This window comes from Pseudorca crassidens, chromosome 1 (assembly GCF_039906515.1).
Source record: "Pseudorca crassidens isolate mPseCra1 chromosome 1, mPseCra1.hap1, whole genome shotgun sequence".
Classification (NCBI taxonomy): Eukaryota; Metazoa; Chordata; class Mammalia; order Artiodactyla; family Delphinidae; genus Pseudorca; species Pseudorca crassidens.
Window position 1 is genome coordinate 11,503,562 of NC_090296.1, and position 15,277 is coordinate 11,518,838.

The 15,277-nt window shown below is 55.3% G+C and overlaps 1 protein-coding gene across 6 annotated transcripts in view; it reads left to right on the plus strand.

Moving 5' to 3' along the window:
* PRIMA1 (proline rich membrane anchor 1) overlaps positions 1-15,277 on the plus strand; it is a 63,633-nt gene that overhangs the window by 35,812 nt on the left and 12,544 nt on the right. For all 6 annotated transcript variants that reach the window (XR_010940956.1, XM_067726997.1, XM_067727010.1 and 3 more), the window contains exon 4: positions 10,893-11,022. Coding sequence is in view for 5 of the 6 variants with exons in the window: in XM_067726997.1 (XP_067583098.1) it covers positions 10,893-11,022 (130 nt within the window). In the remaining variant the exon portion in view is untranslated. The remainder of the gene's footprint in view (positions 1-10,892; positions 11,023-15,277) is intronic.

Below are 15,277 nucleotides of genomic sequence, written 5' to 3' on the forward strand. Positions count from 1 at the left end.
GGGTTCCCAGGGCCGGGCACAGAGAAAGTGTGGGCTGCAGCTCCAGAAAGATAGCAGAGCTGCTGAGCACAAGTCCCGGCCTTGAGGAGCCTCACAAAGAGGGCTGTTTGGGTGAAGAACAAGGGGAGACATGTTCTGCAGTCGCCATCAGAGGCAAAATTAATTGCCCCCGGCAGCAGCCTGCTGTTCTCAGGCCTCCACCCAGGCCTCTCCCTGGCATCGGGAAACACCAAGGCTGCCCCCACCATAGACACTTCAATCCAATTCATAATTTTCCTTTCCTAATTAGGCACAGGAACGATGGAGACAATTATTAATAATGTATTGGGGTTTTTCTTAATGCCCCCCCCCCCCAGGAGCCGATCCTGAGAACTGTGTCCTTTACGATAAGCGGCCACATTGCCACCACGCTGGGCTCCATGCCCGGGACGCCGGGCAGAAGTAAATAAATCAGAGAAGTGAGCATCTCGTGGAGCTCAGGGAACCGGCCGGGACTCACAGACGGAAGGGCCAGAGCCCCTCAGCAGGGCTTTAGCGGGGTGGTCCCATCACCAGGGGGGAAGCAGAGGCTTGGGGCACCAGCTGCCCATTCCCCATTCTTTCCCTTGCAGCCTAGGCCAACCCAGACAGGACCTTGCCATAGGGCTGTCCCCTCTCCCCAGCCCTATAGGGCTCAACCAAAATGCCACTTCCTCAAAGAGGCTTCCCCACAGCCCAAGGTGACACCGATCTTTCCTTTCCACACCCGGCATTGCTCCCCTGGATTTGCTGGCTCGCTGGTTTTTGATCTGTGTAGCAGTTACGGGTTGGCCCTGGAGCCAGATGTCTGGGTTCAAATCCCAGCTCCACCACCCACCCAAGTGGAGCTGGGCGTCTTCACGTGACCAGGCGGTGTGCCTCAGTTTCCGCCTCTGGTCCCGCACCGTCTTCACTCCCCGGGTGCACCCACTTCATCATACACTCTGGGCAAACCCGGCTGCCCCCCGCCGGCAGCTGAAGGCGGCTGGGCACAATGGCCAACCTGGAACTGGACTCGCCCTCACACCACTGGCCCTTCAAGCTCCTCCTTTCCCCAGCCAGACCAGTCACCCACCTGCCCTCCTAGAAAACCAGATCACCTTCTCTGCTCCCCTGGAACGCCGACCCCCTCCCCCATCCTGCTCTCAGCCCTGGCGCTGGCCTGGCCTCCCTCCGAAGGCAGCTTCCACTGACTCTCACCTGTCATCCCCCCACCTTTCCTCCACAGCACAGCTCCTGCCACCTGTGCACAGGCCGCCCCCTCTCCTGGGTCCCGCCCACCAGCACTCACACACGCTGCATCTCCCGTCTTAGAATCCTTCTCTTGCCACCACTGCTCGCCCCAGCTGTGGCTCCATGTTGCTGTTCCCTTTTGCAACACAACTCCACCAAAAAGCTGTGCATACTTGCTGTTTCCATTTCCTCTCCCCACATCCCCTCCTAGATGGCCCCGGTCAAGCTTCCTCCAGCGCTTCCGCAAAACCACCTGTGTGGCGGTCAGCGGTGACCGCCACGTTGCTCCATCCAGTGGCTGGCTCTCAGCCTCGTGGCGTTTGTCCGTCAGCTGCAGCGGACACAGCGGACTGTCCCCTCCTCCTTGACGTCCTGCTCTGACTTGGCCACAGGACCCCACATCGCCTTGGCCCCTGTCCCTGCTGGCCTCTCCTCCCAGCCTCCTTTGCTGCCTCTGCCTCTTCCCGTGGAGCTCCCCAGGGCTCAGGCCTGGACCCTCCTCTCCACTCTGCTCACGCTCCCTCACTTGATGATCTCATCCCCTCTCGGGACTGGGTGCTGACAGCTCCCAAATTTATGCCTGCAGCAGAGCCCTTGCTGCTGAACTCAGAATCTAGATCCCGCTGCTGGGTTGCCATCTCCCTTGGGTGTGTGATGGGAATTTCAGACTTTACTCCCGACCTCCACACCCAGCAAGCCTGTCCTGCCCCAGCTTTCCCCGTCGCTTGACGGCAGCTCCATCCTTCCGCTTGCTCAGCCCCCAATCCTTCAAGTCATCCTTACCTCTGCTCTGTCTCTCACACCCACATCCAAGCTTTCGTGAACCCTACCTTCCAAACATATTCAGAATCCACCTTTGCCCACCACCTCCGCTGCTGACCCCCATCTGAGCCACCGTCAGCTCTCTCCTGGGCTATCGGCAGTATCCTCCCAGCTTCCCACACTGGCACACACCCCCTGCCCCACACACACACACACACACACACACACACACACACACACACACACACACACACACACACACACACACACACACACACGGTCTATAGTCTACTCTAAACACAGAGTGATTGAGCCAATGTGTAAGTCACACCTCACCACCCCTCTCTCCAGACCCCTCAGCGGTACCTCATTTCTCGGTGTAAAGGCCCACACCTCTCTCATGGCCTCCAGACCCTGAGCCATCTCATCTCCTCCCGTCCTCCCTTTGCACACGTCATGCCAACATGCCAGGCCCGCAGTGACCTCAGGGCCTTTGCTTTGGCTCTTCCCTCAGGTACTTGCATGATGAACCCCCTTACCAAATCCCAGTCTTTGCTCAAAAGTCGCCCCTGGGGGCCACCCTACTTCGCATTGCAATCCACCCACCCTGCACGCCAGCACCCTCAGCGCCCCCAAAGCTGCTCTGTTTGGTGGTAAAGAAGGGCATGGCAGTGTCCACAGGGAAAGAAGCCTGCCTGTTTTCATGCCTCTAACAGCAAGGAGACAGGTCTGGAAGCGTCCAGCAGACTGTTCCCCCCGTGTCATTGGCCAGAACTGCATGACGTGCCCACCTCTGGCCCAATTAGGAGCAGAGGGCTAGAACGACCAGGCCTGGCTGAGACCTGAGCTGGTCCCGCCTCCCCAAGGCCTGGGCCCTGTAGAGGGGATCAGGGACACAGGAGGAGAGCTGGGGCTCTGCGAGGGAGAAGGGGAAGGATGCGGGGGCAGCTGAGGGGTGTCTGCTGTGAGCTCCCTGATCTCATATCTCATTTAATCCTTGCACCAGCCCGGTGGAGGAGGTGCTGTTGTTTCCTCCCAATTTATAGTGGAATTTAAATTGAGATTAAATCTAAAAGATTAAATGATTTTCCCAGGGTCGGAATCTGGAATTTAACCCCAGATCCTTCCAGGTCGTTTGAAGAGCCACTCTGCTGAACTGGGGGAGGTACCCCAGGGATGAGGGGCCTGGTGACAGTGATAACCAGACAGGGCTCCCCAGGAGTCAGGGAGAGGCAGGTGGAGAGGAGGTCGGAGTGCTCAGCTCCGCAAAACTGGTGGCCTAGCTGTGGAGCAGAGGGCGTGCTGACCCCCAGGCTGGGGCCTGAGCCTGGAACGAGGGCAGGACAGGAAGGGGGCAGCTCACTGATGGATGCCTCCAGCACAGAAGGTGGGGATTTGAGAGAGGCTGCACACACGTAGCAGTGGCGGAAAAGAAGCCGAGGCGGAGAAGATGTTTGGGGGGCCACTGGTAGCGCAGTGAGGGGCGGTCCAGGGGCCCTGGGCAGCCCTCCCTGTGAAGCCCAGTGAGCTGTCCAGCCCGCCTGGCCCTTGTGGCTCCAGCCCCTCTGGAGTCCTGGTGGCCAACTGAGGTCTGTCTTCTGGCTGAGCCCCTCACCAGAGGCTGGCTAAGGCCTCCCGCGCTTCCATAGACCAACGAAGTCCATCTACAGAGGACGAAAGCCAGGGAATGCTCAGCTGCAACAGCCCCTAGAGACCGGCTGGCAGGAACAGGAAGGGGGCTCCCGGGCTGGGTGTGGAAGTCAGTGGAGACCAGCGACAGGACTGCGGGAGGCGTAGTGGGCAAAACAGATGGCCCTCCGCGCCGGCCCGGCACAGCACGGCTTCCCCGGAACACTGCCCCTCCCCGGCCGCCCTGGAGGCCAGGGACCCCCATTCAGGCTGCAGTGTCCAACCTGCAGGGTGGAGAGGGAGGGGCCCTGGGTTCTGGAAAAGGCAAACTGCTGAGGCCCCCCCCAGAAGCAGGGAATTCACGCCTTCTGCCTGCTCTTACTAGGCAGCCTGGGGCTTCCTGCTGTGGGAACCTCAGGTCTGGGGGAGGAATGGGGAAGACTTATGGAAAAGGGGGGTCTCTGTGCTGCACCCAAAGCCAGATTCCCAGTGGCCGAGAAGGGGTGGAAGGAGCCCCCGCGCTGAGGTGCCGATGCTCACTGCTTTCATCGGAGCAACTCAAACGAGGCTTCTCCTTTCTCTCCAGAAACGGGGGCTGATTGCAGGGCGTTGTGTAAAGCATCAAGGTCTGAGCTTGTATCTGTGGTTTAAAGTCCGGCCACACACACTGGCAACGTGCCGGTAGGAAACGAGTGAGCGCCTCACCCCAAGCTGGCCCAGGCAGGGGGGTGGACGCCCCTGGCACAGACCTCCCAGTGGAGGCCTGTGCCGGTGAATGGAGAGCAGCGGCCTGAGTTGGTCCCTTGTGTCCCGCAGACAATGGGCTCTGTGTGGGGTGTGAGAGGGAGGGGCCGTCGCCGTTGGATTTGGGGTCTGTGTCAAGCAGCCCAACAGAGGTGGGGCTGGGGGCCCCGAGGCAGTGAAGGGAAAGGGCCGTCAGCCCGTGAAGGAACTTCTGAGAATCCAGGTCCTTCACGGTCCTTGGGGGCAGCACATAAAGCAGGGCTGGGGGACGGGAAGCCCAGGTCTGCCCCTCCCCTCCTCCCGGCCTCGTGTCCTCCTTTGTCTGAAGGGTCTGGGGGCCGGGTGTTGCCACCACACAGATGTATTAGCAAAGTTCCTGGACCCCTTGCTGTCCTCGTGAGCCACATAAAACCAGCAGGGGTTTTAGGCGAGCAGGCAGAGGCAAGACGAGAGTAACCATCCTCTTAAAGGCTCTTCAAACACTCCACCAACTCGCAGTGTGTGCATGATTCCTAGACATGCTGGACCCTCCACGTGGGCGGCAGGGTGTGGAAGTGAAACGGAGCCCACCCACCCTGAGGGCCAACTGTGCCCCGAGACCGTCCCTGGGATCGGGGCTGTGTGGCCCCCTTCGCATCTGCTCCCAAAGCCCAGGGCAGCACCTGATACCCAAGGGTGACGAGTCCCTGGCCGTGTCGTGAGGCCCGGGCCAGCTTCTGACCTCAGTTTCCACAGCGCAAAGGCTGAGCGTGTCCGCTGTGGTTTGAGAAGCATGTTTACAGACATCAGCCCCTCAAAGGAGACCGGTCTCTGCAGCCCAGGGGACCCTTGACACTGCAGCCCACGCTCAGGGGCTGTGATCCGCCCAGTGGGCTGGGAGCTGAGCTGTGAGGGGCAGGAAGCAGAGTGGCAGCTTTCTGTGCAGGTCACACCTCCTCACCTGGCCGTGACCAAGGCCAGCTCCTGGGCATCAGTCGGGAAGCCGCTCGGGTAACCTGGGCATGAGTCACCAGACTGTGAAAGTTGGAGATGTCTAAGGATGCCCTAGAGGTTACTGCATGCCCGTGGTGTCACCAGCAGGGCCTGGCAATCAGACTGCGCTCAAGGAACACTGAGCCACGTGAGCGTGGGGCTGGCCTCCGCAGGTGGCCACGTGCGGGTCCAGAGGCCGAGCCAGGGAGAAATCACAGCCTCCATCTCACAATGGAAACATCAGGTTAAAACAAAGAACATGGCTCTCACTCCCTTCTAGCAATCCTTGAAAAATACCTTGCAAAACTAAGGTTGTTTCCACCCAACTCACTGTTCCTTTGATTCATTCATGCCCCACTCAGTTCCCCTCCTGTCAATCAGACATCTCCGGTGCACAGCGGGCTCTGAAGAAGAGATGGAAGTGGCAGGCCCCAGGTCCAAGGTAAAGATGCGCTGAGTTGGCCGTGAGTGTTGTCACAAGGCACACCTGGTTCAATCCTGGCAGGCCCCTGCCTGTGTGTCCCCACTGCAGAAGGGGGACTAGTAGCGGCCTCAGAGTTGGTGCCGCGTGAGGGAGGGAGGTACTCCTGGTACCCTCGAGAACACTGTCTCCGTCGTCCCATTTGATAGACACAAATACCCCAGTGAGGAATACAGGAAAGGCGCTTGTCCCAGAGAGCAGCTGACCTCACGCAGTTCCTCTGTGACACCGGACCTCAGGCAGGTCCACACACCCCAGCAGGAACCTCCTTGGTCTGCTTAGCCCCCGTGATACCGTCCAGATGGGGACATCCAAAGCGACCCCTCTGCCCCCAACTGCTTCTTTTCCAGACACCTGTGGGGGCATCTCGGCCTCTTCTCCATTTCTTTTCTAGCACTTACCATAATCTGTAATTATTTATTTGTGGGTGCTGTTGGCTCCCTCTGCTTTTCTGCAAGTGCCCTTGGGGAGGGGCCTCGTCTGTCTTGCTTCCTCTCGGCCCCATTTCCTCGATGTTCTCAGTGGGCTGGACCTGGGCGGCATCTCCCTTCCAGGACCGATATTTAGAAACTGTCTCCAGGCAGTAAGCTGGGGCAGCCGTACTGCTCACCTTCTCTGTTTTTGTTTCGTTTTGTTTTTTGACTGCGCTGCACAACTTGTGGAATCTCAGTTCCCCCCAACCAGGGATGGAACCCAGGCCACAGCAATGAAAGCCCGAATCCTGATCACTAGGCCTCCAGGGAACTCCCACCTCCTTTGTTTCTTGTCTCTCGCTGCCTTTTGTTGCCTTGATGTCCGTTGTTTTGAGACCATTGTTTTGTATATTTGGTACATCTTTTGGATGTTGGGAGGGGATGGGTAGTGATGCCAACTCTGGGCCTTGTTACTCCACCTTGGCCGGAAGCTGCAGTCCCAAATATAAGCTTTTAACGCTGCATTTCTTGACTGAAAAGACAGCAGCTACTGCGAAAAAGCAAAACTGAGTCCGTGTTGTTCTAAATCGCTCTCTGGTTGCCAGTCTCATTATCTTTACAGGCATCAGGGGTGTTTAATGAATACAGCAGACAAAGCCTCATTGAGTCCCAGGAGGGAGGGTGTCGTGACCCCTGAGATATCATGACAGCTCCTGCCTGTCTGTCGTGTTTGCAGAATCTTGGCAGGGAGCGAGGGGGAGTGACAGAGAAGTCAGCTCCGCGGCAGCCTCGTGTCAGGGGCTTCACGCTCTGGTGGCCTCAGCACCCTCCTCCGTCTGACCACCTGCCTCTCCCAAGGCATCACCCTCCCCTTGAACCTTGGCGCCTAGTGGCTTCCTCTCCTCGGCCACAAGTGACCTTCCCCTTGCACATCAGCACCTCCTGTGTCTCCTCTCCTCTTGGAGCCTGCCGTCTCCTTGAGCAAGGTGATCAGGTCTTGGGCAGCTGGCATTAGACCCGGGAAGGGCACAGTTTACATCTAATTCACCTCTGTACTCCCAGCTCCTAGCACGGTGCCAGGCACAGAGGGTGATTAGTAAATATGTGGTGGATGAATGAACAAATGAATGAATGAGTGAGAACCTTCATGATTCTGTCTTCTCGAATAGGAGCCATCCGTCTGCCCACAGGGTAAATGGTCTTATCACATCTGGAAAGGAGTACTGGCCACGCCCAATGAGAAGGAAGTTCAGGCAGGGGCGGACCTGGCCTGCAGCCTGAAGATCCTGGGGTCCGAATCCTGGCCCCTGGGAAAGCTGCTTGATCCCCAGCCTCAGCATTTATTCTCTTTTCTGAAATGACACCTCCTAGGCTTCCTCAGACTCCGACATCCCCTGATCTTTTCTAATGCAAAAGGCATGAGTCAAGCAAGGATAAATAAGGATGCATTCTTTGAACACAATAGCTGTTTTCTTGGCAAAATCCAAGATTTATGCCTTGGACTGTTTCACAAAACACCTCCCTTGCTTGGGGTGGTTTCCTCACATGCAAGTGGTGAGCAGTACACTGCTGAATATTAGAGGGGGACCCTCTGCAGAAGGACCCTCTAGAACAAACCTCCCTGCTTTCATTATCAACTGTGTTTGAAAAAAGTCAGCAAGAAGGAAATTCCCACCTCATTAACAGCGAATATAAAGGAAAGAACATCACGAGACGCACTCTGAAATTTAGCGTCTAATTCCAAACGAAGTTTAGAATCAACCCTTTCTTCTGTTTCAAGTTGATGGAATTTCTCAACAGGGGCCCTGGTGGCATTCTGGAGGGACAAGTCTACCTTGCGTGGGAATATCCGGGTCACTGTTGTTAATATCCATAGCTGCTAGGCGACCAAAGACAGCCCCCACACCCGGATTTCCAAATGCCCCCGGGAGGGATGCTGCCCCTGGCTGAGGCCACACACTGGTAGATGAATGCCCTGGCCATGGGAGTGTTGGGTAAATTGTGGGCCACTGGTGTGAGGGTTACCATGGGCTGCAGGCTTGGCCCTGGACACTTGCCCAGAGGTGTCATAGCCTGGGTGGTAGAATGGACAGAAAACAAAATCGCTTCCCTTGGCAGTGAAAATGCAAACCATTGGGGGCCGGGACCCCGTGTATCTGGTTGCTCTTCTGATTCTCCAGCAATGACCACTGTTGTGGGGAATATCTGTCCCCAGTCACCCTGGGGAGACTGAGCGAAGCCAGAGGCACCCCCAAGATGAACAATGAGGGGGAAGGATTTTGTGTTTGATATTTCACAGAAAAAGCACTGAAGAAGTTCATCATGGGGAAAAATGAGAATCCTTTCGGATTGCCTCTCCCTTATTCTAGAGTGTATTCCCCTTTTGAATTCTATATTCTCTATCTCTTCAGTGTTGCACTTTCTAAAGGCCGGCTTTCACCGGGCTGAGAGCAGCCGTGTGGCTCAGTGACATCCTGTTCCAGTCATTTCTTAGGATGCTTTTCTGAATCTGCTTGGTCTCTGTGTGGATCTGAGCTCCACCTCTGGGGACCTTGCACCTGTTAATGGGGCTTTAGCACCTGTTCCCTGGGAAGCACATAAAGGCTTCCTGGATCTCCTAATCCAGATGCAACAATGCCACAATTTGATAACAGTTTGGTAACCTGTAACCACTCCCTTCTCTCCATTTTTCCTTGTTCCCAACAGGAGTATACAAGAGTACAAGCACTTGGGGAAAACAGCACGGCAATTCCTTACAAAGTTAATCATACACAAACCACAGGATCCAGTGATCCCATTCCTAGGTGTTTATCCGAGAGAAACAGGAACACGTGTCCATATCAAGAAAGTATGTCTATACCATGTGCGCAAACGTTTATAGGAGTTTTGTTCACAAAAGTCAAAACCCGGAAACAGCCTAGGTGTCCATCAGCAGGTGAACAGGATAAACAAATTGCGGTATATACATACAATGGACTACATCTCAGTTACTGAAATGTGCAGCGATGTGGGTGAATCACAAAACCACTGCTATACAAAGGAAGCAAACAAAAATACACACGGCATGATGCCATTTATGTGAATTTCAAGAACAAGCAAATCTAATCTGTGACTTTAGAAAGCAAAACAGGGTTTTGCTGGTTGCCAACAGGGTAGGGATTGATTAGAAGGAGGCACAGGGAAGCTTTCTGGGGTGATGGAAATATTCTATGTCATGATAAGAGGTGTGGCTTACACTGGTGGACGCATTTGTCAAAGCTGGTCAGATGGTACACTTAGGATGGGTGCATTTCACTATATGTAAATTACACCTTGATGATTATAACAATAACAACATCATCAATAATAGTAATTTAATAATGAAGCCACCCATGGTGTCCTTTGGGAAATCTGTCACTATTCCCTGTTACTATTCCCTGTCATTTTCCTTTGGGAAATCTGTCACTGTTGTACCCTTCGAGGTGCCTATTATTATTATTTTTTTTTTTTTTTGCGGTACGCGGGCCTCTCACTGTTGTGGCCTCTCCCGTTGCGGAGCACAGGCTCCGGACGCGCAGGCTCAGCGGCCATGGCTCACGGACCCAGCCGCTCTGCGGCATGTGGGATCCTCCTGGACCGGGGCACGAACCCGTGTCTCCTGCATCGGCAGGTGGACTCTCAACCACTGCGCCACCAGGGAAGCCCTCGAGGTGCCTATTATTAAGTCTGGGGCATAGTTTTGATTCTTTTGCATATATTCACGTCTTGAAGAACTGCCCCAAACTAGTAATGTCTGTATGTCTGTCTGTCCATCTGTCCTCCCTTACAAGCCCCCTGTCTCTTTCCCTCCCTCCCTCTCCCTTTTTCTCTCTCTTTCCCTCACTTCCATTCCTTTTGCAATTCCAGGCAATTCTTTCCAGTTGGGTCGAGGTCTTCCAGAGCCTCTGGGATAGGCTGTGTGATGTCTCTGCTTTTCTCAGAGCCGAGTAAACCGGCTCTGTTGCAAGCCTCATCTACACCTGTGTGTGGGTCCACCCACACAGCTCATGCCAAGGGGGAGGACAGGTTCACCCCAAGGACCCCACGGACTGAGTAACGACAAGGGTGCCCTGCAGCACCCACGTCATATGCTTTCCAAATTGTGGCCACCCTATGCAGGCTGAGACAGCTGCGGAAACCCACCACATGGACCAACCCAAGAAGGGAGAAAATTTGCCTCTTGCAAAAAATTAGCTTACGAAACGGATGTTGACAGGCCTTCCTTTCTCTCCCCCGCCCGTCGTGCTCTGCGGGCCCTGCTCGTCACCCTCACCTTCAGAGGAAGCAGATTTAATGTCCCAACTGAGAGAATGAGATGTTCTGTTACTTTTCATGGGAAATTAAACCCGACCCTGCTGTCAGTTAGCTCATGCCAAGGGAGGATGGATGGCCCCGGGTGCGGTGCTTGACCCCAGCTCGGAGCCCGTTGCCTGGCTGGAGGCCAACCGTGATGTCACCTGCCGCTGGGCGGGGGTGGGGACAGCAGGACAGGTTGGAGAGCCTTCATCTGGGTGATGGATGGCGGTGAGACCAGCCTTGGTGTCACCCACAACGGTCCAGCTTTGATGCCGGCTGGGACCCACTCATCCAGGGGACACTCAGGCTGCTCCTGTCTCTTTCAGCTCCCAACGCTACCTCGTGTCCCACTGAGGAAAGCTGGTGGTCGGGGCCGGTGATCATCATCGCGGTCTGTTGTGCCTCCCTGGTGTTTCTCACTGTGCTTGTCATCATTTGCTACAAAGCCATAAAGAGGTGAGTGCTCACCCAGCTCTGAGCCCAGAGGGGAGCCCAGCTGGGCTCAGGGGTCCTCTGCCCACCCCCATTCTGTTTTTGGTTGTTTTTTAATAATAAAAATTGTTAAGCGTTTAAGAAGCAGAAAGAATGTACAGTGAACGCCCATCTACCTTCACCCCGATTCAACAGTTACCAAGATCTGGCTAATATTTACTCTCTTTCCTTTTCTTTGTACCTTTTTCTTTGCTGAAGTATTTAAAGTTGATCTCAGATATTATGCCCCTGTCCTTTTAGGGGGTTCAGCGAGCAATTTGATGAGCGCCAATTATATGTCAGGCTCGATGCAGTATAAAGCTCCCCTATCCGTAAGTCGCAGGCCCTGCTGTGAAGAACTCTCTCCAGGCCTGGGAGCATGGAAATAATCCTTGCAGGGTGGGTGATGGAGCGGCTGGAGGGGGTGCCATGCTGGTTTGGAGTGGGAACTGGGTTTCGGAGTCCGATCTAAATTCAGACTCCAGTTCAGGCTGTGTGACCAGGAGGAAATCAGCTCTCTGGCCCTCAGTTTCCCTATTGGTAAAATGGGAGTCAAGAATAACGGTCTCACCCTGGGGAACAGTGAGATGCCTTCTGTGAATGGCCTGCATAATATGTATACTCTGCAGTGCCTGGCATACAGTACGTGCTCACCAAGTGCTGCACCAACTTTCACTGTTTCCATAGTCAAAGACAGAGGAAGAAGGCTGACAGAGGAGGGAGCAAGGTTCTCTTGGGAGGAGAGGTAGTGATGCCTCAGAGAAGGTTTTCCGTGAATGTGCCACCTCAGCTGGGTTTTGAAGGATGAATAGGAGTGTTCCAGCAGGATCATGAATGATCCAAACAGCAAATTATCTTTCAATAACACTCTCCGTCATTTCTGTTAACTACCGTCTCACTTGAGTTGGGGTGTGCAGCTCAATATGGTTATTGTTGGGGCCTGAGGAGGTTTGAGGTGTGTCCAGAGCCCTAAGTACGGCAGAATAGGCCACGGTGTGACACCCCCTGCACTTACAATACAGTAGCTCTGGCTATGTCCTTTGATTTCCAGTTCTTAGCCTCCTCCAAAAAAATGGCCTCCCTGGCCTTGGGGAATGTTAGGGGAAGATAAAATCAAAAGACAAACAATAATGTTGCAAAAGGCCAGCAGGCCATAGGAATTGTTAATATGTTTTTAAGAAAGTTTTAAAAAAATTCCCTAAGGCCCGAAGTTAGAGGATCTCTTCTGAGCAATCATAAGACCAAAGTTATTTAACTTTACCCTTTTAGTCGGTTGTTCTGTGTGATTTCACTTTAATAATTCAAAAGCAGAAAGAGTAAAATATCAAAAGTCTTAACATGCATATGGTCAGGGCTGCATCAGGCCAACAGCCTGGGAGCGTCCTGGTGACCAGGCAGGAAAGGCAGAAGTCATGGGAACTCTGATGGGGATGAAACAGCATTTGAGCTGAGAGCCTGCTGCAGCGGGAGGACGATTTTAAGAAGCAGAGCGGGGGAGGCATTCCAGGCACCAGGAAGCCCCTGTGACGGGGCAGATGAGGCTGGAGGGAACCCTGAGCCCGACGGCGGAGGCGTCTGTCCCACCAGGCGGAGCTGTTGGCCCGTGATTCAGTAGACACAGGGAGCTACTGAAGGTTCTGGGGGAACAGTGTGCAAGTTCTCTGGGGCACTGCCAGAGAACGGGGCAGTAGTCCCCTCAAGGACCCTCCTTCCCCCAGAGACAGGCTGCAGCATCTTTTTAATAAGCTCAGGCACTTCCAAAAGATACAGCGTCGCTTCTGCCTCTCTCTCTCTCTGCCCCCAACTCTCCTGAAGAAATGGGCTACCTGCTCCAAGGGCAGGAGGGCAGGGCGAACCTATCAGAAGAAGCTGACGGTCACAGCTCCGCACCGTGGCGTTCCGGCCAGCGGTGGCCTTGTTTCGGCGGAGCGGCGGCCCTCACAGAAGGTGTGTGGAGGCCCCGCCCTCACCGCCTTGGAGCAACCGGAGGGGCCTCCCGTCTCCTTCCGCTGGCTCTGGGCTCTTGGTTCCCGGGTCTGTCAGCCGCCTGGAAAGACAGAGAACTCACCCCAGACGGCTTAGTGGATCCCTTCCATGGTGTGGCTGGGACTCCTTCCCGGAGGGTGGGCGGGGCTTCCTCCCAGGGGTGTGGGCGGGGCTTCCTCCAGGGGGTGTGGGCGGGTCCACCGAGCGGTGGAATTCGTGAAGCATTTCAGGACTAAAAGCGGTGGGAGCTCTTAGCACCCCTAGGACAACGGAATAATACAAGGGGGAACCTAGAGAGCCCGGAGACTCGAAAGAAGGGCTAATCAGCAGGACCTGTGGTTGGAACTGCGGGAGATGCAGCCCCAAAACAGCAGGTGGGGGGGAGAAAACTCCCCACCCTTTCTTTCTCCAGGCTCCCAGGTCTCCTGGAGGTGCCTCCCATTGGCCAAACCCAAGAAACAGAGGAGCCCAGGAGATACTGCATAGGTGTCAGCCTCCCGGGCCCACGTAGTAAATGGAGCACAGTCCCTTTTCTGCCCCAGCGCCCATATCAGCAACCTCCTCTGGGTGAAGACCCAGCCCTCTGCCGTCCAGACCCTCACAGTCCAGAGAGGGCATCCCTGGCGCAGGAGGACAGATAATCAGTGACAGGAGGGGCTGCTACTCACGGTCAGTGGGGGCAGAAATAGAGGCCAGTTCTCCCAGAAGCCTCCTGGAAGGAAGCTTGACCTGGGGAAGGTGGGTTGGGGGAGGAGCAGCAGAAGTTACGCCCGGTGTAGGAGAGCAAATGCCCCCTCCCGGCTCCCCCAGTTGACCCTGTAAGAGATAGCCTGTCGCAGGCAGCTGTCTGTGCATTTCTCTCCCGAGTAAATGGAAGATTTCTTGCTCACAGTCAATTCTTTTTGGTTAATAATTCATCTGAAACATGCCTTTTCTCTCAGGAAACAAAAGCATTGCATGTCGCTATAAAACCATTGAAAGGAAAATTCAGTGATAGACCCTGCTTTCTTAAAAAAAACACTGTCACAGCCTGGAGTCCTAGGGGAGGATTTCCAAGAGATCTTTGTGAATGGCCACAACACAGCCTTTTGGAGGCAGATTGCTGGGAGGACGGTTCTAGGATCAGCTGGAACGGGAAGGAGATGATTCTGGAGATGCCAGCTCGGCTTGGCATGTGGGTTGTGGCCGCAGGGATGAGAGAGACGGGGTGGGGGGGCAGATGCAGAAGGAGCACCCCCATGGTGCCCTCACTGGGCATTGACCTTGATGGGAGGTGGGGTCTCCTTAGCACTTTCCACACACAGACTCAGTGACTCAAACTTCATCCTGTGACTCAACAAATGTTCCCAAGGTCCCAGCTCTGTGCTGGGAGGTAAGGTGCTCAAGGCATCCAGGTTGGGAGATCCCAGAGGAAGGGGCGCCTCACCTAGACCTGGGGGCTTGAGAAGTTTTTTGGAAGGAGATGGGCATCCCATGTGTTAGTCAGTGGGACTAACACGTACAGTGGCCCCCAAGTCCCCTGTCAATCACCCAAATTCTGGAGGGTTCCCAGCCGTGGGGAGCCCACGCGGTCTGCATTTCAGTGGCTCGTTGCTCTGAGCTTGCTGTGACCACGGGATGGTCAGGCCCCAGAGCCCTTGGGCGTTCTGGACCTCGTGCTCCATCCAGGCCACTTCCCCACCCCAGGCCTGGCATGTACCTGTCATCAGACAACAGGACAGCCTGGAGCTGTTAAAAGAACCCAGAACTGGGAGTCAAGACCCCCGCGTTCTGTTCCCAGCCCCAGCCCAGCTCAGTGGGTATCACTGCCCTCATCTTCAAAGTGAGGGTCCCTCAAGTCTCTCTCCGGCTCCCTGAGCCTTTGTTTCTCTGTCCTGGCATGGCAGGCGGACCACTGCCGCTAGGTCCTTCCACCGCCCAGACGTGTAAATGCTGGGCCAAGGGCCAGGGCTGTGCTTGGCCTGGGCGCTTTGGTGGTGGGTGCTTCAGGCACAGCCCCTGTCTTCACTGCACACATCCCTAGGGGGAGAAGTGGGTGTTAATCAGATTGCCCCCCAAAGGACCGGGAATTACAATGGGAGAGGACTGCCTGCAGGGGAGACCAAGGCTCTGTGAGCAGGGAAGACAGAAGAACCTCTTGGTCCAGGGCGGGACAAGGACCTCAGACAAGCCGGAGTCAGCGAGAGGCATGGAGATCAAGCTCCAAGGTGTGGGGTGCCCAGTGCCTGGGTAGGAGGTCCAGGTGACACCCCAC